The sequence below is a fragment of the Sinocyclocheilus grahami genome, unplaced genomic scaffold (genome assembly GCF_001515645.1).
Source record: "Sinocyclocheilus grahami isolate Dianchi unplaced genomic scaffold, SAMN03320097.WGS_v1.1 scaffold707.1, whole genome shotgun sequence".
NCBI classification, from domain to species: Eukaryota; Metazoa; Chordata; class Actinopteri; order Cypriniformes; family Cyprinidae; genus Sinocyclocheilus; species Sinocyclocheilus grahami.
Window position 1 is genome coordinate 1,183,885 of NW_015505886.1, and position 19,971 is coordinate 1,203,855.

Consider the following 19,971-nt stretch of genomic DNA (forward strand, 5'->3'; position numbering starts at 1 on the left):
TGTGTGTATATATATATATATATATATATATATATATATATATCATTTTTAGTTTCCTTTTTTTAGGTTTAGCTTTATTTACTTTTTTGTAATTTTTTTTTAAATACTTTTTATTACCCTGTATGAACATTTTTTCTTCATTTACTATTAGCTATTTATTTTTAATTTTTAAATAAGTTAAATGCACAAAAAGCTAAAGGACTGACCCAAATAATTACTTAAATTTCTGTCTGTTTCTCACATAAAGCTCTGTCACTTCAGAAGACGTGCAGTAGGTTTTTTTTTTCTTAAATTATATTAAAAACACTGATCAAGATCATTTGTTTCTTCAAAAATTCAGCTTTTGTTTTACTTAAAAGAAAGTCAGATGTGTTTGGGATAACATTAGAGTGAGTAAATAATGACAGCATTTACATTTTTGGATGAAATATTCCTTGAATCTGAGCATGAAACACTCAAAAACACCTTTAATATTTAATCACATACACGCATGTACACATGTTTCTAGTGTGTGTTTATGAAGCAGGTCGGTGGGAGAGCAGTTTCGTACTATACACAGATTAAAACAGGATATGGTCATTATATAAGTCTGCTTGTTATTTATAGGTCACTCTCAGTAGGAATGTGTGTAAGTGGTGCAAATATTTTGCAAATCTTTGAATAGTTTTGTTTGTACTAAAATGTCATGAATGACTAGTAAAGCCTCAGAAAGCCTCAGTTTTAATAAGCAGGGAAAGTGTGCGTCTGTTGATTTCTTTAACAAGGCCTCTCTGTGTCCTCCATCCTGCTGTGGAATCTCATTTAAATAAACCCCCAGTCGTCCGTCCGCCAGTCAGCAGTCAGTGTCTTATCGCCAGTCTCTGCCTGTGCAAAAGCGCAGGAATCACGGCTGAGTGAGTGAGCGAAGGACACTCCGGGGTCCCGTCTCTGAGGCAGTGTGGGGATGTGGGCTTATGGACGAATGTGAGAGAGTAATTAGATGTCAGACTGGCTGTGTCCGGTGCTCCGAGGTCCTGAGGGACATGAGCTGCTAAAAGCATTTTCACTGGAGAAACTCACACAGGGAATGTAGAAGCAGAGAGTAAGAAGAGACCTGGGTCCAGTTCATGACGTGTTTTTCTTCCTGTTCAGAGCTGACTGATGCCAAAGTAAAGAGGAGTGATGATGCTGACATGTGTTTGGCCTGCAACATAGTCTGGGCAAGTATCCCTTATGAAAATGAACCATGGTTTTACTTTAGTAAAAGCGTAGTAGCCATGCTTTTTTGGCAGATTGATTGGCATTTGTATAACCACAGTTTTACTACAAATACCATGGTTAAACTATGGTTAGTGTAGCAAAACTATGGTTAATTTGTGGTTACCATAGTTTTACTACAATAACCATTTTACATTTTTTTTATTAGGGCCCAAGCCAGAAAGGCGCAGGGCCCTATTGTTTTTCTAAGGATTATTATTATTTTTTTTTTTTATTATTTTTTTTTTTATTCAACCTTCCGGGGGTTTTTGGGGGCCTTAACATATTCAAAAACTCTTGAAAATTTGCACACGCGTTGGAACCTGCGGCCATTAGGACGCCGCAGAGGCTGGGACCTGGGCGTGGTAGAGGGGCTCTACGGCGCCCCCTGGAACACAGCCGGAAAACTTGATGAATAGCTCGCACATACTTGCGCGTATTCATATGAAACTCAGTACACATATAGAACTCATTGAGCCGAACAACTTTTGCGCTGCATGTCATAGGCTCCGCCCAACAGGAAGTTGGCTATTCAGGGCTGTGTAAAAAGTACATGCTCTGGAATTTGATATACTTGTCTGAGGATTTCCAACCGATTGCCACCAAACTCGGTGAACATGATCTCAAGACATGGGGGACGCTAAATTGCGAAGAGATTTTTGATATCTCGAACGGTTTGCTCGTGGCGAGGCGATGAAGTTATGGCGAGAAATGAGAAACAGGAAGTGTCTTATAACATACACATACATTGTCTGATTTTGATCAAACTTCCGTTTTTTTTTTCGGTGTATGATGCCGATCGCATACATGTGACTATTAGGAGTCAAAGTCATAGCGCCACCAACTGACGGAAGGAAGTGTGTCATTTTCAAAATGCTTTTAATTCATCATCTTCTTTTTACCCGATTTGCTTCAAACTTCTTCAGAATAATGTCAAAACACGGCCGATGTAAAACTGGTGAGGGGATATTGATATCTGAAATATTGTTGCCTTGGCAACGTGTCAAACTTGAATATTCTTTTCCGGTGATTTTCGTGCAGATAACATGCTTAGAATTTCTTGAAACGCAACACACATGTCAGTAATAATTATAGATAGACACTGCGAAAAGCTCATAAAAGGGCGTGGAAGAGGCACTCTATAGCGCCACCTTTTGACAAAACTTGGGTGGTTAGTTTTAGCTACAGTCACCAAACTTGGTACCTATATTGATCTCATCAAGCCGGACAACTTTCTAATTTACAGTCATTAGCTACGACCAACAGGAAGTCAGCTATATTGATTTGAATATGGATTTTTGGGAAAATATAGCTGTGAATTAATGAATACTCCTCAGAGGAAAATTACGCTATACACACCAAACTTTTTCTACATGATACCAAAACATTGAGGAACTTATATTGCGGATGGATTTTGGATAGCTTGAACGGTTTTGCCGTGGTGATTTGTTAAAATAACAGGAAAAAATTACAGAGTAATTGTGATGTATTATTAAAATGCAGCTTCCAAACAGTTCAAAACTTTTTACATACATAGAACAAGTCATTCTGAGGAAATAGTCACAGTTTCAAGACTTTGACTGACCCAAATAATTACTTAAATTTCTGTCTGTTTCTCACATAAAGCTCTGTCACTTCAGAAGACGTGCAGTAGGTTTTTTTTTTCTTAAATTATATTAAAAACACTGATCAAGATCATTTGTTTCTTCAAAAATTCAGCTTTTGTTTTACTTAAAAGAAAGTCAGATGTGTTTGGGATAACATTAGAGTGAGTAAATAATGACAGCATTTACATTTTTGGATGAAATATTCCTTGAATCTGAGCATGAAACACTCAAAAACACCTTTAATATTTAATCACATACACGCATGTACACATGTTTCTAGTGTGTGTTTATGAAGCAGGTCGGTGGGAGAGCAGTTTCGTACTATACACAGATTAAAACAGGATATGGTCATTATATAAGTCTGCTTGTTATTTATAGGTCACTCTCAGTAGGAATGTGTGTAAGTGGTGCAAATATTTTGCAAATCTTTGAATAGTTTTGTTTGTACTAAAATGTCATGAATGACTAGTAAAGCCTCAGAAAGCCTCAGTTTTAATAAGCAGGGAAAGTGTGCGTCTGTTGATTTCTTTAACAAGGCCTCTCTGTGTCCTCCATCCTGCTGTGGAATCTCATTTAAATAAACCCCCAGTCGTCCGTCCGCCAGTCAGCAGTCAGTGTCTTATCGCCAGTCTCTGCCTGTGCAAAAGCGCAGGAATCACGGCTGAGTGAGTGAGCGAAGGACACTCCGGGGTCCCGTCTCTGAGGCAGTGTGGGGATGTGGGCTTATGGACGAATGTGAGAGAGTAATTAGATGTCAGACTGGCTGTGTCCGGTGCTCCGAGGTCCTGAGGGACATGAGCTGCTAAAAGCATTTTCACTGGAGAAACTCACACAGGGAATGTAGAAGCAGAGAGTAAGAAGAGACCTGGGTCCAGTTCATGACGTGTTTTTCTTCCTGTTCAGAGCTGACTGATGCCAAAGTAAAGAGGAGTGATGATGCTGACATGTGTTTGGCCTGCAACATAGTCTGGGCAAGTATCCCTTATGAAAATGAACCATGGTTTTACTTTAGTAAAAGCGTAGTAGCCATGATTGATTGGCATTTGTGTAACCACAGTTTTACTACAAATACCATGGTTAAACTATGGTTAGTGTAGCAAAACTATGGTTAATTTGTGGTTACCATAGTTTTACTACAATAACCATTTTACATTTTTTTTATTAGGGCCCAAGCCAGAAAGGCGCAGGGCCCTATTGTTTTTCTAAGGATTAGTTTATAAACGTTTATAGATCATAAAAAGTGTTGGCAACAATTTACAGTAAGGTCTCTTTGGTAAACATTATTTAATGCATTAACTAACATGAACTGACAATGACAATATATTTTTAGATTACTTATTAATCTTTTTTAATGTTAGTTAAAACTAACATTAAATATTCATGTTCATACAAGATACAACTTTAAATTGTAATAATGTATTAAAACATTTTTAACTTAATATTAATTAACATTAATAAATACTATATAATTGTTGTCCATGTTAACTAATATAGTTTAATATAGTTTTTAACATTATGCCTGCTGTGCACCGTTCTCCTGATGCCTCCGGGATGGCGTTTGCAGACGGCTTGGGCCCGCCATCGCTGCTTGCAGCTATATTTATTTTTGTTTTGTAATGAAACCATGGTTCATTTTTGTAAGGGATACCCTTAATCAGGATAAATATAGTTAAAAATTCTGATTTGTTTTTAATCTAAAACTGCCCAAAATTATTATAATAGTAATAATAATGATTCTAAAACATTATTATAATAATTATTATTACTATATATATATATATTATAATATAATGGTTTTATGGGTGTTAATAAATCCTACAAAATTTTGTATGATTTGTTTGTTTAAATATCTTGTACTGCCTTGAAAAGACTAATAATACTAATTCATATATATTTTTGTCCTTATTAGATATCAAAAGTCTTATTTTATGTTTTTATATTATTTTATTTTTGTTTTTTTTTAAATGCATCTCAAAATATAAAAAAATAAATGTTTTATATAATGATGAGGATTATAATCACTTTATAAAACATCACTTTGAATGAATGAGTGATGCATTTATATAGTGCTTTATTGTGTATTGCTGTACACCCAAAGTGCTTTACAATCATGTGGGGGTCTCTCCTCAACCACCACCAGTGTACAGCATCCACCTGGATGATGCGACGGCAGCCACAGGACAACGGCGCCAGTGCGCTCACCACACACCAGCTACAGGTGGAGAGAAGAGAGAGCCAATCCAGTAGATGGGGATTATTAGGAGGCCGTGTGGCGTCAATTTGGCCAGGAGACCGGGATTACACCCCTACTCTTTACGAGAAAAAACTTTGGGCCATATTACAAAAAATATTTTTTGTAAGATTGAAATATTTTTATAGTCATGATGTTTTTTTTTTTATAATATATTTTTTAAAGATTTAAGTTGTGTATAGAGAGAAAGAGAGAGTACTGCCCTGAAAAGATAGTCAGTAAATAAATAAATACATGCATACTATATTTTGTCTTTTCATAGTAGAAAAAGAAATGTTTTATATAATAATAATAATTTAAAATTGTTGTTGTATTTTCAGGGCAGTTCTGGATATAAAAAATAAAAACAATAAAAAAAAAAATTCTGATGTCACAAATATGATATATATTTTTGTATTTATATTCACATATAATCCACACGACAAGATATATATGTATGTATATGTGTATATATATATATATATACACATATACAGGCATGCATATATATATATATATATATATATATAAAATTACCTTAATCCTCTTAAGGTGCGAAGCTGAAAGTCGTTGAGATGTTATGGGGAAGACCTCAAATGTGTAGTGCATGCTGGGAAACCAAAGAACTCACAGGATTCAGGATTTTTGTTTAGAAGCGCTGGCAGCTTCACTGTTCAAAACAAATCAAGACCATTTAATATGCATGATGTTCAGAGTTCACTGGCAGGCCATGAGCAGGAACTTTGTGGAGATTAAACTGCAACCTGTGAAACAGCACAGTTCATGGAGGTGAATTCTGCAGAACTGGATGTCTGGATATGCTGCTTATCTGTCCTTTTAAGGATACAGTGTTGTGCAAGTGGGTGGACTGGAACCTCTGGAGAGAGACTGAGCTTATTGTATTTATTTATTTAGCTATTAGGTCAAATTAACAGGGACGCTTTATTTTCACAGATTTCTGTAGAATAGTCTGTATAGCTGATGGCAAATATCCTGTTATATTGAGCCGGACATATGTAGTGCACAACCAGCCTGATCTCCCGTGGCTCCCCCAAAAACGTTGAGAAAGGTTTAACCAATAGGAGTGAAGACACTGGAGCCATGTGATGTGTTTCCTGTGAGTCGAGTGGAGGCATAGTTTCCCAGAATGCATTGAAAACATGTGAAAATCAGTTCTGAGACGACCTGAAGTTGCTGTCAGGTGATTTGCATCAGCATCTCTCCTATAGAGAGTTCATTTAATGCGGTTTAGCTTGATTTCGTCACTGTGTTTGGTATGAAATGAGCAAAGCCTGATGCAAAAGCCTCTTGGTTCCCCATCTGGATTTTCTGAGCGTTCCAGATCCAAACATCATTCTGTTTTTTCCACGTCTCCTGCCTCGCTCTCTTATGGTCTTGTTTGTAATGTGTTTATAGTTGTCAGGGAATGACTGAGAACATACAATCTTTTGTAAATGCCGGACGTAAACCTACTCGAAGTCCCCTGACGGACACACTAGTGCAGGTCTCTGCGGCAGCTGGTGATTTTGCATGTGTGACCAAAATGTACCATAGTAATGAAAACGTAACATTTATCTTTTTTTTTTTCTCAGGCCACGAAGCAGTTTTTGGAGGAAATCAACAAATGGACGTCCCAACACGGCGTCTCGCCATTGTCCTGGGACGTGGCTGTGAAGTTTCTGATGGCCCGCAAGTTTGATGTTCTGCGAGCGATCGAGCTTTTTCACAGCTACAGGGTGATTGTGTAAACTTTAATATTTATATTTTGTAAATATATGGGTGGTTGATTGCGATTTCACTTTTTTAATGTTAGTTAGTGTGTAATGTTGCTGTTTGATCATAAACAATATCTGCAAAGTTACGAATCTGAAAGTTCAATGCAAACAGAGATATCGTCTTTTAAAATTCTGGCAGTTTAATGCCAACAAAAACGACTGGTAAGGGACTACAACGAGTTACTTCCCGGGTCCGTTACGTCAAGAACCCAGAATTTTACATAAACCCCGCCTCCGGGAACATGCAGCAAAGGGGGCGAGGCCATGCTGCGCTGCTTTAGAGAAGAGGAAGAGAAAACTAGGGGTGCACGTAAAAATTAGACACGCGCTAGATGCGGTTTAGCCAATCACAACACACTGAGCCAGCTAATCAATCAGAGCCCATCATGTATTTCTGAGGGAGGGGCTTCATAAAAGCAGGAAATGATCAGCGCGTTCAGAGGAGAAGGGACAGAACGGTGTGGAATAAAGGTAAATTATGTGAAAAATAATGTGTTTTTTAACAAACGAAGCATTAACACATGTTAGACTGCACCCCATAAACACAATCAAGCCTATAAAAAAACCAGTCAACCACCCCTTTAAAAACAGAATTGCTGAGAAAAACAAAATAAACACGAGGATAGAAATATCTATTCCCTTCTTGGACTGGGGGGGAAAAAAACATAAAAATAATAAATAAAATAAATTAATAACTAAAGTAATTAATTAATAAAAACATGTTTTTTTTTCTAAAAACGTAAAGGGTTACTCCACCCCAAAATGAAAATTGTCATTAATTTCTCAGCCTCGTGTCGTTCCAAACCCGTAAGATATTTTTGATGAAATCTGAGATCTCTCTGACCCTGCATAGACAGCAATGTAAGTAACACGATCAAGGTCCAGAAACATAGCAAGGAGATCGGTAAAATAATCCATGTGACATCAGGGGTTCAACCGTAATTTTACGAAGCTACGAGAATACTTTTTGTACACAAAGAAAACAAAAATAACGACTTTATTCAACAATTTGTCACCATAGCGCCATTTTGTGTCAGCCGCACCCCGCGGATACGTTTTCTAAGTTTATTTACGCTTTGATTTGAACGAAAACAACGTATCCGTGTGGTGCGGCTGATACAGAACAGCATACGCTGTTTGCGTTCAGTGGATACTCTCCACAGTTTAAGGTTTAAGTTTCAGGTACCATTTTTAATGTAATTATTTTTTTAAATATAAGTTTTTAATGGCAATGAATAAACAAAAGTGGCTTTAGAAGTCATTATATTGTTTGTTTTATTTTGAAATCACTGAATATAAGCCTATAACTCGCCTACTATTACAAAATATTTATTTTATAATTAGTGACACTGAATTTGCATGTTAAAATGACAGCCTTATTTTTATGGTTAATTTTATACCAATTATAATTAGGTTTATTTAAAAGCAATGTAAGTTTACAGGGACAGATACTTTTTTTATAAAGTGCAACTGAACTTAAAATGAGCAGGTTTTGTTTCAGATGTTAATTCAGAATTGAATTAGTGTCTGAATCTGGTTTGAGCAGGGACTGCTGTTGTTTGTCTGTGTGTCTGGGTTGGGCTGTTGTTAATTCACTCAGTAAAGATCGGCGTGGCGTCTGGGAGGTTTTCAGGTCTGACTCTGTGCAGCAGATTTAAGCTTCGGTTCTCCAGAACTCTGTATTTTTGGGTTCAGACGAGGACAGTAGAGTGATGCTGATTTATTCTTTCTCTCTCTCTCTTTGTTTTTAATATTTCACTTCCAGGTTAATGTAGGTTATTGGCTTGACAAAAAATAGTATTTTGCGATTACCAGAGTGTCTGGCTGTTATGTTATGACTTTGTTTTGTTTTATTATTTTATTTTATTTTATAATATTTTATTTTAATTCATCGTTTGTTTGTTTTTGTTTTATTATTTCTTTTGTGTGAGTATAGACCACATTAAAATATAAAATAAACTGTATATATAAATAAAATTAAACAAAATTAAATAAATATTTAGTAGACAAGTGATTAATAAAGGGTATATAATTAATTCAATTAGTTGATCATTATCACAAAATAAACCCCTTCATAAAACATGGAAGATAAATATGAAACACAAATATATATCTCTGTTTCTCTTACAGGAGACACGTCTGAGGGAGGGCATTGTCAAGCTGCAGCCTCACGAGGAGCCGTTACGCTCTGAGCTGTTGAGTGGAAAGTTCACTGTGTTGGTAAGTTCATATCACATCAGGGCCGTGTCTTCAGAAGGGCTGTTTATGCTCTTTAAATCTTGGATATGAGGTCAACGGTTCACAAATGGAAAAAAAAATGCATTGCTAAGACGTATTTCCACTCCGATAATTACAGCTGCAGAGTCACTAATCCAAGTTTCACTTCAACTTTCAGCCAGTTATTATAACCAGGTCAAGACAGAGTCTGCAAAATTCATTCTTCAAATATTTTAGCTTACTTTGCCTTGTGCTGCAAATTGGTCAGACAAGTGTACATTATGACATCTGATTGGACGCTGCGGAAGCAGGACCCCTTTGGTTCATCCGATACTTCATTGATCCTCCTCATCTTCTTGTCTCCTCTCCTCACATCCTGCCATCTGTATTTATAACTCTGAGAGATGCACACAAGTCCCGTGCATCTCATGAGTCGTCAGATTATTGGAATATGTTATTGACATAAATATTTAATAAATGCTAAAGCTGTGTGCTTGCACATACGGAAATGGGTCAGCTGAAAGCGATTCAACTAGATTTAGTGTCTTACTGAATGGCAGAGATAAATATAATGTTTCTTTACTGATCGGATGTGTTGGAGTGAGTCATCCTTCACATCTCAGACACGATCTATTCTGCCCCCGTGTGTACACAATTAAAACTACTACCCAGAGGTGTCCTGCACTTATCTTGTTCCAGGAGGTGATATCAACTGTCCTGGCTTTATTTTATTTTATTTTATTTTATTTTAGAAAATGCACAAAGTTGGATTAAACTGTTAAAACCACTGTATTATTTATTTGGAAGATTTTACTACTTTTATAAATACTGTTTTACTATTTTATTATACTGTTTTTTTTTATTTAATTTATTTATTCATTCATTTATTAATTTTATTATTTATTTGATCATTATAGTTTTATTTTAATACCACTGTATTTATTTGGAAGAACATACTGCTGTATGTTTGGATATTTATTCATTTATTATTTATTCATTCATTTCTTCATTTATATATTCATTGTTTTTTATTGTTTTTTATTTTATCATTATAGTTTTTATGTTAATTCCAAATTTGTTTAAAAAAAGTTTTAAAAAACAGACTATGTAAAATGTAAAACTACCATATTTATTTGGTACTGTATGTTTGGATATTAATTTATTTAGTTATTCATTCCTTTATTCATGCATTCATTGTATTCTTATTTTATTTAATTCAGAATTGCACAAAGTTTTGCAAAAATTTTAAACGATGGTATTTATTTCTGAATTGCTTATGAATTGAACGCCAGTCTAAATTCATGAATTAAACTTGCAATCAAGTGTGGTTGTATGACAGCAATTTTGTTTGTTGAAGCATTTATCATTGCATATTGCATCCCGTTTCAACATTTAGTATGCAGTACAAAGTAATACACTAGCATTCCAAAGAGCTGAGACGACTAAACATGTAAACATTAAAAAATGAGATTTTGAGATGCTTTACACTGTGTTCTGGTATCAGGGTGTCCGGGACCCGTCTGGCGCATCCATCGCCCTCTACACGGCTAAACTGCACCAGCCCAGCAAAACGGGAAACCACGTGGTTCTTCAGGCCCTGTTCTACCTACTGGACCGAGCTGTGGAGAGGTGACCAATATACACTACCTTTCAAATGTCTGGGGTCAATATGTTTGTTTGTTTTTTATTAAACTTTTATTTTAACTTTTTATTCATCAAAGAATCCTGAAAAAAATGTATCATGGTTTCCACAAAAATATGAAGCAGCACAACTGTTTTAAACATTGATAATAATCAGAAATGTTTTTTGAGCAGCAAATCAGCATATCAGAATGATTTCTGAAGGATCATGTGACACTGAAGACTGGAGTAATGATGCTGAAAATTCAGCTTTACATCACAGGAATAAATTACATTGTAAATAAATAATAAAATAGAAAACGGTTATTTTAATAATAAAATTTCACTATTTCTGTTTTTACTGTATCTTTGATCAAATAAATGCAGCCTTGGTGAGCATAAGACACTTCTTTCAAAAACATTAAACATCTTAATTATTCCAAACTTTTGACCATTGTGTGAAACCAGAGATTTTGACTTCAGAAAATGGCTCATTATCATGAGTTGTAATGTTATAATTCTCTCTTTCTTTCCTGTAGTTTTGAGACTCAGAGAAATGGACTGGTCTTCATTTATGACATGGCTGGATCCAACTACACAAACTTTGAACTGGACCTCAGCAAAAAGATCCTCAATTTGCTCAAGGTGAGATTTGTGATTCATCTGTGTGCGGTTTTCCTGTGTCTGAGAGTTGGTGGGTTTTTGTGTGGTGTAGATGTCAGAGTAAATCAGAAAATCTGTCCAACCATTTGCTTGTTGGTTGCAGGGTGCTTTCCCAGCACGGCTCAAGAAAGTGCTTATCGTTGGAGCTCCTGTGTGGTTCAGGGTCCCGTATAACCTTTTGAGTCTGTTACTGAAGGAGAAGCTCAGAGAACGGGTTGGTATACACACATATTTGGCAATAGCCGATTTAAATCAAAACCAGCGGAGGTTGGACCTGATAAACCATCTTGGTTAACCAGGTTAGAGCTGGTAACACTCTGGTTAACCACCTGACCTGGTTGTCTCTGGTCTATGTGCTTAACCCACTTTTCTCATCTTTCGTGGCCACATTAGCTATGTTTCCATCCACCTATTTTTATGTGCATTTTGGAATATCGCATTAAAAAACGCTGGATGGAAATGCCAAGATGCGCATAAAAAAACTTATGCGCACAATTGAGTAGGATAAACTTTTTATCCAATAAGAAAAAATGCGCATAAACTATGATGGAAACACTTTTACTGAATACATTTCTTAATGCGCATCAAAAAAGACATGTGACTTTGCGATGGGACAGAATAAAATTGGACCAACCAACGGACCAATCTCATTGCACTGCATCTGAAATGCTAGTTTTGTCATTCTAAAATGCTTGAGCAAAGTCTCGTCTAAGTGCTTCGTATAATTTTTATTATAACGTTATAAACTCTCAGAACTGCCTTCCCAAACAGCAGGCTCCGGAAATAAGATAACATGACCGCGTCTGCATTCTGAAGCTTGTAATTTATTGTATACAAAAAATTATTATAAACAGTGCCTTCTCGAATGTAATTTTTCTTCATGATATTTAGTGCAAGTTAATCAGGAAGTGACGATTTTGTTCTCTTCAACTCACTGAATGGGAAAAAATTCCCGAATATTCGTCGAATTTAAAATAAAAAAACACATTCGAATGCAGCGTTTTTGCATTTGAATGTGGATTTTTATTTTCAATTCGGCGAATATTCGGAAAAAATTATTATTATTATTTTTTTTTTTTAAGCACTGTTTTTATACACTCACGTTTCGCACAAGAGAGCAGCATGTTTAGAAAGCCATGTAAAATTAATACAAGTTTAATATCGAGACTTTATGGCGGTTTTTCCCCCATCCCACTGCATCTCATGTTTATGAAAAAAGTACTCTGTGATTGGTTTTCGGTCCTTTGTATTAAACTTATACATACATGATGCTGTTTTGTTTCTAATTGTTTAAGCTACTTAATAATTATGATTTATAGACATTATTTTAAAAATTATGCACTTTTTTTTTAAAGATAGTCGTGTTATTTTATTGCTTTGACGTGCATTAGTAAACGTGCATTAGTAATATCTTGCTTAATGCGCCCTCTCGTGGCCTCAGGAGAGAAGCCAAAAGCTTTTTTTTCCCCCTAACTGAAATTATGTCTTTTAAATTCGAATATAATTCGAATTGTGATCATATTTAAGTAGATAATTCGAATTTAGTTTTTCAGCCATTTTGCCAGCCCTAGTGCTCAATTCGCTAATTTTTTATGCGATATTCCAGTTTTATCCAGTTAAATTTGCATCTTTTTGGATGGAAACATGGCTACTGTCAGTTTCATTATTTCTAAACAATCTGTTCTCAGGTTCAAATGGTGAAGATGTCCGACCTGCGACAACATCTGCCCAGAGACTGTTTACCTGAGCACCTGGGCGGCTGTTTGCCTCTGGACGTGCACAGCTGGAATCTGCAGCTGCTGTCCGAGCAGAACGGACGTGTGGACCCTGTGGACGAGCTGGTGGGGATTCCTCTGGAGAACACATCCATACACGTCCCAGGACCTGAGGCCATGGGTCTGGCCGAGCTCATGGCCCACCTGAACCGGGCCCAGCGCAGCGGGATCTACCTCGAGTATGAGGAGCTTCGCAGAGAGCAGCCACCTGGAACCTTCACCTGTGCGCTGTGAGTGTGCACTTAATAATGAGAGGTGTTTTAGAGGAAAACAGAGTTTGATTTCATGTTGTCTTTGAACTTCTGCAGGGCTGCTCACAACCAGGAGCGGAATCGTTATGGCGACGTGCTGTGTCTCGATCAGACTCGTGTGCGACTCAAAGCGAGGAGAAACGAGGTTTGTGCTGTCTGATGTTATTTAGTTTTGGCCGATCTACGCTGCCATTCAAAAATTTGGGTCGGTAAGGTTTTTTTTTAATGTTTTTGAAAGATACTCAACAAGGCTGCATTTATTTAATAAAAAATACAGCACAATAATATTGTGAAATATAATTACAATTTAAAAGAAATGTTTCTATTGTAATGTATTATAAAATGTAATTTATTGCTGTGATCAAAGCTGAATTTTCAGCATCATTACTTCAGTCTTCAGTGTCACATGATCCTTCAGAAATCATTCTAATATGCTGATTTGCTGCTCAAGAAACATTTATTATTATTATCAATGTTGACAACAGTTGTGCAGTTTTATATTTCTGTAGTCACCATACATTTTTTCAAGCTTCTATAAGTGACGTGACATGTGGCCAAGTATGGTGACCCATACTCGGAATTAGTGCTCTGCATTTACCCATCCAAAGTGCACACACACAGCAGTGAACACACACAAACCGTGAACACACACCCGGAGCAGTGGGCAGCCATTTATGCTGCGGCGCCCGGGGAATGTAATTTATTCATAAAGTTCTTTCTGTTCATGAACTTTATGAACAGAAAGTTCATAAAACAGCATATTTTGAATAGAAATCTATTGCAACAGAAAAATATTTTTGTTACTTTAGGTAAATTTAATGTATCCTTGCTGAATAAAAATATTAATTTCTTTAAAAAAAAAAAAAATTACTGACCCAAAATTGTTTGGACACTGATCATGTTTTCGTTCCACAGAGATCAGACTACATAAATGCCAGCTTCATGGATGGATACAAACAGAAAAATGCATATGTTGGGACTCAGGGTAAAAATAATCATCTATTTATATAACCCATCATATTTAGGATTATGATTCTTAACCTGCACTGGAACTGATGCGTCTGTTTCTTAACAGGTCCATTGGAGAAAACCTACGGGGATTTCTGGAGAATGGTTTGGGAGCAAAGTGTGCTTGTCATCGTAATGACTACAAGGTGAGATGTCACAGAGAGTCTAGTTAACAAATATAGAGGAAATGATGTGTAGCCAGACGTTTTACTATCACAAGAATGTCTAGTCCAAATTGCCACTTATTCAGGCCAAACTCCACCCACCTAGAAAGGAAGAGGTTTTCTGACCAACATAAATAGAGTGGCCAACCACTGTTTGTTCGTCTTATGTGATGGTTCACATAAATCACATTTAACCAGAGAGTAGAATATAATGTACAGTTGCACTCATGCTTGCTACTAAATGTTTTTTTTGAGATTCAGTGGCACAAACTTTGTTCTCAGAAGTTCTCATTGTAGCAGCCTGGGAACATAAATACAACTTTGTTTCTTATTGGGCTGATAAAATGAAGCCTGACTCCTAGAATTATGTAGAAGTCAGCTAATCAGATTTGAGCCACTTACTAAAAAGTTATTCTGTAGAACCGATCTGTTCTGAGATCAGATTAGAGCTGTGGCATATGGACGTTGTCTCGGTAGATTACGAAGACTGCTGCTTATAGATCTGTGTGTGAATGTGTGTGTGCGCAGGACGGACGAGGGGGGCCGGAGGAAGTGTGGACAGTACTGGCCCAAGGAGGAGGGCGGTCAGGAGGTGTACGGGCACATCGCTGTGGTTAATCACAGAGTGGATAAACAAGCACATTACAACCAAACCACACTTGAGCTGCACAACACTGAGGTACCACACATATACCAGTTTTTGTTTCAGTAATTATGATTTCATATATGATTTATATAATGATTTCAATCTCACCACTTAATGTGGCTGTAGTATTGCTGAGTAATATTACTAGAAAATTATATTTTAATATTTCATAGCATTTTGATTGTATTTGAGCTCTGTCTGTATGTATGTGTGCTGTCTTTATGTATATACTGTATGCTCAAAACCACTTTTAAGCATCATTTTAGCCCAATATTATTTTGTTGCATTGTGGTTTCAAAATATAAAAATACAATAAACATCTAGTTACATAATTTCAAGCTATTTAATCCACACACAAAAAAACATTAAAATACTTGTTTATATGCACCAATATAACAATGCATAGTTATAAGTTGCAATATAATTAGATAGATAGATAGATTTAGACTGCCAACTCAGAACTAAAATATAACTTTCTTTTGCTCTGGTGCTGAATATTGTGGTTCTGTATATCTGACTTTTGAAGAAAAGTAAAATGGAACTTTGTCTGAACTTTTGTTGTTTTTTCCCAGACATTCGAACAGAGACAGGTGACTCATTTTCAGTTCCTCAGCTGGCCTGATTACGGGGTCCCATCCTCCGCGCTGTCTCTGATTGACTTCCTGGGTGCCGTGAAGCACCAGCAGCAGTGGGCGGTCCAGGCTTTCGGGTCACAGTGGAGGGGTCATCCGCTCGGCCCGCCCATGGTGGTCCACTGCAGCGCTGGCATCGGCCGGACCGGTCAGTCATTAAACGAACCACAGAAACAAATCTACATATTAATGAGCTGCTTTAAAGTTCTAGCCAAAAAGGAAAATTCTGTCATCATTTGCTAAACTTGTATGACTGACTTTCTTCTGTGGAACATGAAAGATAGTTTGAAGAATGTTGGAAACCAAACAGTTACCAAAATATAATGGAAGTCAATAGGAACCAAAATTATTTGGTTACCAACATTCTTCAAAATGTCGTCTTTCATTTTCCACAGAAGAAGGTCATACAGATTTATTAAATTAACATTAAATCATATATTTTGGATTTTAATAAGAGTTTTGGGATATTGGTGACCAAACAGTTTTGGTTCCCACTGACTTCCATTGTATTGACAAAAATACAATGGAAATCAATGGGAACACAAACTATTTAGTTACCTACATTCTCCAAAATATCTTCTTTTATGTTTCACAGAAGAAAGAAAGTCATACAGGTTTAGTAAATAAATATAAAAGGAGATGTTTTGAAGAAAGTTGGAATATTAGGGCCTTTCGCACCGCTTTAGTTCCAGAACTAAATGTACAGTACTAAAGTACTATTTTCCAGTACCATTTAAAGGGTTGCATTCGCACCGACAGTGTGTACTAAGAAGTGACGTAAGCCGGTTGCCAGCGACGTCATTTGTGCGTGGCGTTCAACAATGGAAACAAAGAAGAACAACATTAACAACAGGAGGATGGAGGATGCTGTGATCAGAGCTGTGTTTTTGTTGTGTCTCGCGGGTTTCACAATAATGGACATGGAAAGTCAACGTATACATAAAGCGATTGAAAGAACGGAAAGGAGGACTAAGAATCTCCAACGACAACTGGCAGTGCTACATTTGCTACAAGTGCCTGCACTTCAGCGTCCGTCCATCTATCGCTGTTCTCTATACTTGCGAAATAAGTTGACACAATGTTTACAGTATGTTTACACGGCGTTTTAAATCATGGCGGGTGAGGGCGTTTTCATACGCGTTTGGCCAATCAATGTCTACTTGCGTCACGATTAGTACCAGTTGTGCTGGTTAGACCCTGCTCCGGAGTAGGAGCTAATTTGGTTCTCGAAAAAGGCAGTCCGGTACTAAAATCGCACCCAGTTCCAAAAAGTGGGTAGTTCCACAATTAGTTCTGGTACTATGAAAAGCTTCCCGCGGTGCGAAAGGCCCTATTGGTGACCAAACAGTTTTGGTTCCCATTGACTTAGGGTGGCCATTTGTGCCATTTATATGGGACACGTCCTGGCCAGGATTTTTATATTGCCTAAAACATCCAAAGTAGTTTGACCAATAACAAGCATGTTATGTTGGAACCAAAACTATTTAGTTAATGAAAATTCTCCTAAATATCTTCTTTCATGTCCCACAGAAGAAAGAAAGTCGTACAGGTTTGGTAAATGAAAAAAAAGAAGACATTTTGAAGAATGTTGGGATGTTGGTAACTAAATAGTCTCAATTCCTATTGACTTCTGTTATATGGACAAAGAAGACAATGGAAGTCAATGGGAAACCGAAACAATTCGGTTTCCAGCAGTCTTCAAAATATCTTCCTTCATGTTACACTGAATAAAGAAAGTCATACCGGTTTGAAACAACACTGGGGTTAGAAAAGGATCACAGAACTTTCATTTTTGGGTGGACTGTCCCTTTAATGGCTTATCAGACTGACTTCCTCTGCCCACAGGTACTTTTTGTGCGCTGGATATCTGTCTGTCCGAGCTGCAGGACGTCGGGACTCTTAACATTTGCCAGACGGTTCGACGGATGAGAGCGCAGCGTGCCTTCAGCATCCAAACACCCGAGCAGTACTATTTCTGCCACACCGCCATCCTCGAGCATGCCCAGAGACAGGGCCTGCTTTCAGCCAATCAGTGAGCAGCAGGGCCCACTCGTAGCCAATCAGAGACCAAAAAGGTCTAATCTGAACCAATCAGTAAGAGGCAAGGCCTGCTTTCATCCAATCATATGACAAGGCTTGTTCTTGATTGATCAGTGACTCTTAGACAGGATAATTCCCAATCGAAATCACTGGGTTTTTCAAGTAGGTATAACTGCAGACCGGAGATCTCCAAAATGGGGCGTGAACTCCAAAAGTGGGCAGAACCTCCAAAATGGGGTGGGGCCTCCTCGCGCAAAGACTTTCACCATTGGCTCCGGCCCCCGCCCAATGTTATTGACTTACATTTCAAAATAAAACTTTATAAATGTAACATTGTTTCTAGTTCATCTAAAATAAAATATGCTATATAAGTAAATATTCTCTGTGAGAGCAGAACCCAAAGCTCGTGGCCAGTGGTGTTCGGACTGGAGTTAACGTTGAACCTCTGCTTAATGTTTCTTTACCACGCTATTCAGCGCCAATCCCGCTGTGCAGTCAGTTTCGCTGGTTAAGGTCAGGGTCAGGGTCAGGTGTGGGGTAGGTTTAGGGGTTAGCATTTTTTGTACCATAATGTAGGAAATCAACACTTTAATTGACACAACCAATAAAATCTTTAGAATCAGCTGTGGGGCGGAGTTTGCACTGAAGTGGATTGGGTGAAAAAATTGCGCATGCGTGTCATGTGCCTGTCTGTCAATGGGAGGAAGCCACGCCCTATTTTGGAGCTCCCACCCCGTTTTGGAGTTCCGGCCCCCATTTGGAGATCTCCGGGCTGCAATTATACCCTTCTCGGGTTTTTGATTAATCTGTCATTATTAAAAGACGGGCAGCATAAATAGTAACCATAAATGACTCCTTATGAAGGGGGTGTCTAAATGTTCAGTGATCCTGCTGTAGTGCAGTCTATGTAATGTTGTGCTGCATTTAGTGCAGTTTATTCTGTGAATTTTATCCAAATTGTCAAAATTCATATTTCACATGAAGCTTCAAATCAGCTGCGCTCAGATGTGATTCAGGACAAACAAACATACAATTTCTAGAATTTAGAGTCATTTGTCATTCTGTAGGTCTTTTTATTCCATAACACCTCAGACCAACAGTCCGTCCACGTGTTTAATTTGCCCAAAAATATTTAAATTCTGTCTTTATTTACTCACCCTCATGTCATTTCAAATCCATTTGACTTGCTTTTTTCTGTATAACAGCCGAATGTCATTCTGCTCCTTTTGTGTTTCATGAAAGAAAGGAAGTCATACATGTTTGAAATGACTTGACGGTGAGTTGTATACTCCCATGGGACGCAGTCATTGCACACTAGAGATTTTTATGTATTTGCTGGAATTGAATGCAGATTTATTGTCAAAATTCTGCTTGTATTCTGTATCAGGAATGTCTCTGTAGTTTGTAGGCCATTTTTTGCAATTGCATCTGAAGATGATGGTTTAGAGACAGCCAGGATGAGGAAAAGTCTTCTCACATCAACTGGGTGGATCGGTAAACCTCTATAACACAACAATTACTCAACTGATATAGTCTTTTTTTTTTTTTTTTTGTCGAGTTATTTTTTCGTCTAATACCACATAAAATGGTAGCTATCACTTAAATACCTGTTGCAGAAAAACAGCAAGGGGCGTGGCCCGCGTTTATTCAGCCAATCAGAAACATTCTCTACCTGTCAATCATTTTAAGCATCCCTCGCTGTACTGCCTTTCGAAGGCGGGATTTCGACGAGGGGCGTGTTCTACCTCAGTAATAACTGGCGGAATTTAGCAAAGCGTTAACATAAGTATCACATCTCTGTCAGTGTCAAATAGTCGAATCCAAACGGTGTTCTTTAAAAAAAATATTGCTCCTTTGCTTTAAGCTATTTAAAATATACTAACACACATTGTTGCGCCTCTAGTGTCATTTCAGAGTAAATATTAAACCAAATTACAAAGAAAAACATCAAGTGGAATACTACAGGTGCGCTGAGTAGTACATCCAAAGAACTTCTACTGGTCTTCTCTGTCCTCTTTGGTACATCTCTGTGTCTATATGCATTTGGCGGGTCGTATTCAAATCTAGATGACGCATGCGGTCGCGTAGACCAATGGGAGGAGAGGGG

General features: G+C 37.4%; 1 protein-coding gene across 1 annotated transcript in view; it reads left to right on the forward strand.

Annotated features, from left to right (window-relative positions):
* ptpn9a (protein tyrosine phosphatase non-receptor type 9a) overlaps positions 1–18,017 on the forward strand; it is a 20,828-nt gene extending 2,811 nt beyond the window's left edge. Inside the window, exons 2-13 of the mRNA XM_016244067.1 lie at positions 6,666–6,809; positions 8,979–9,068; positions 10,570–10,694; positions 11,225–11,330; positions 11,452–11,562; positions 13,037–13,353; positions 13,432–13,519; positions 14,290–14,359; positions 14,450–14,528; positions 15,075–15,225; positions 15,765–15,972; positions 17,670–18,017. Of these exons, the coding sequence (XP_016099553.1) occupies positions 6,666–6,809; positions 8,979–9,068; positions 10,570–10,694; positions 11,225–11,330; positions 11,452–11,562; positions 13,037–13,353; positions 13,432–13,519; positions 14,290–14,359; positions 14,450–14,528; positions 15,075–15,225; positions 15,765–15,972; positions 17,670–17,860 (1,680 nt within the window). The 3' untranslated portion in view covers positions 17,861–18,017. The remainder of the gene's footprint in view (positions 1–6,665; positions 6,810–8,978; positions 9,069–10,569; positions 10,695–11,224; positions 11,331–11,451; positions 11,563–13,036; positions 13,354–13,431; positions 13,520–14,289; positions 14,360–14,449; positions 14,529–15,074; positions 15,226–15,764; positions 15,973–17,669) is intronic.
* The last annotated feature ends 1,954 nt before the right edge of the window (positions 18,018–19,971 follow it).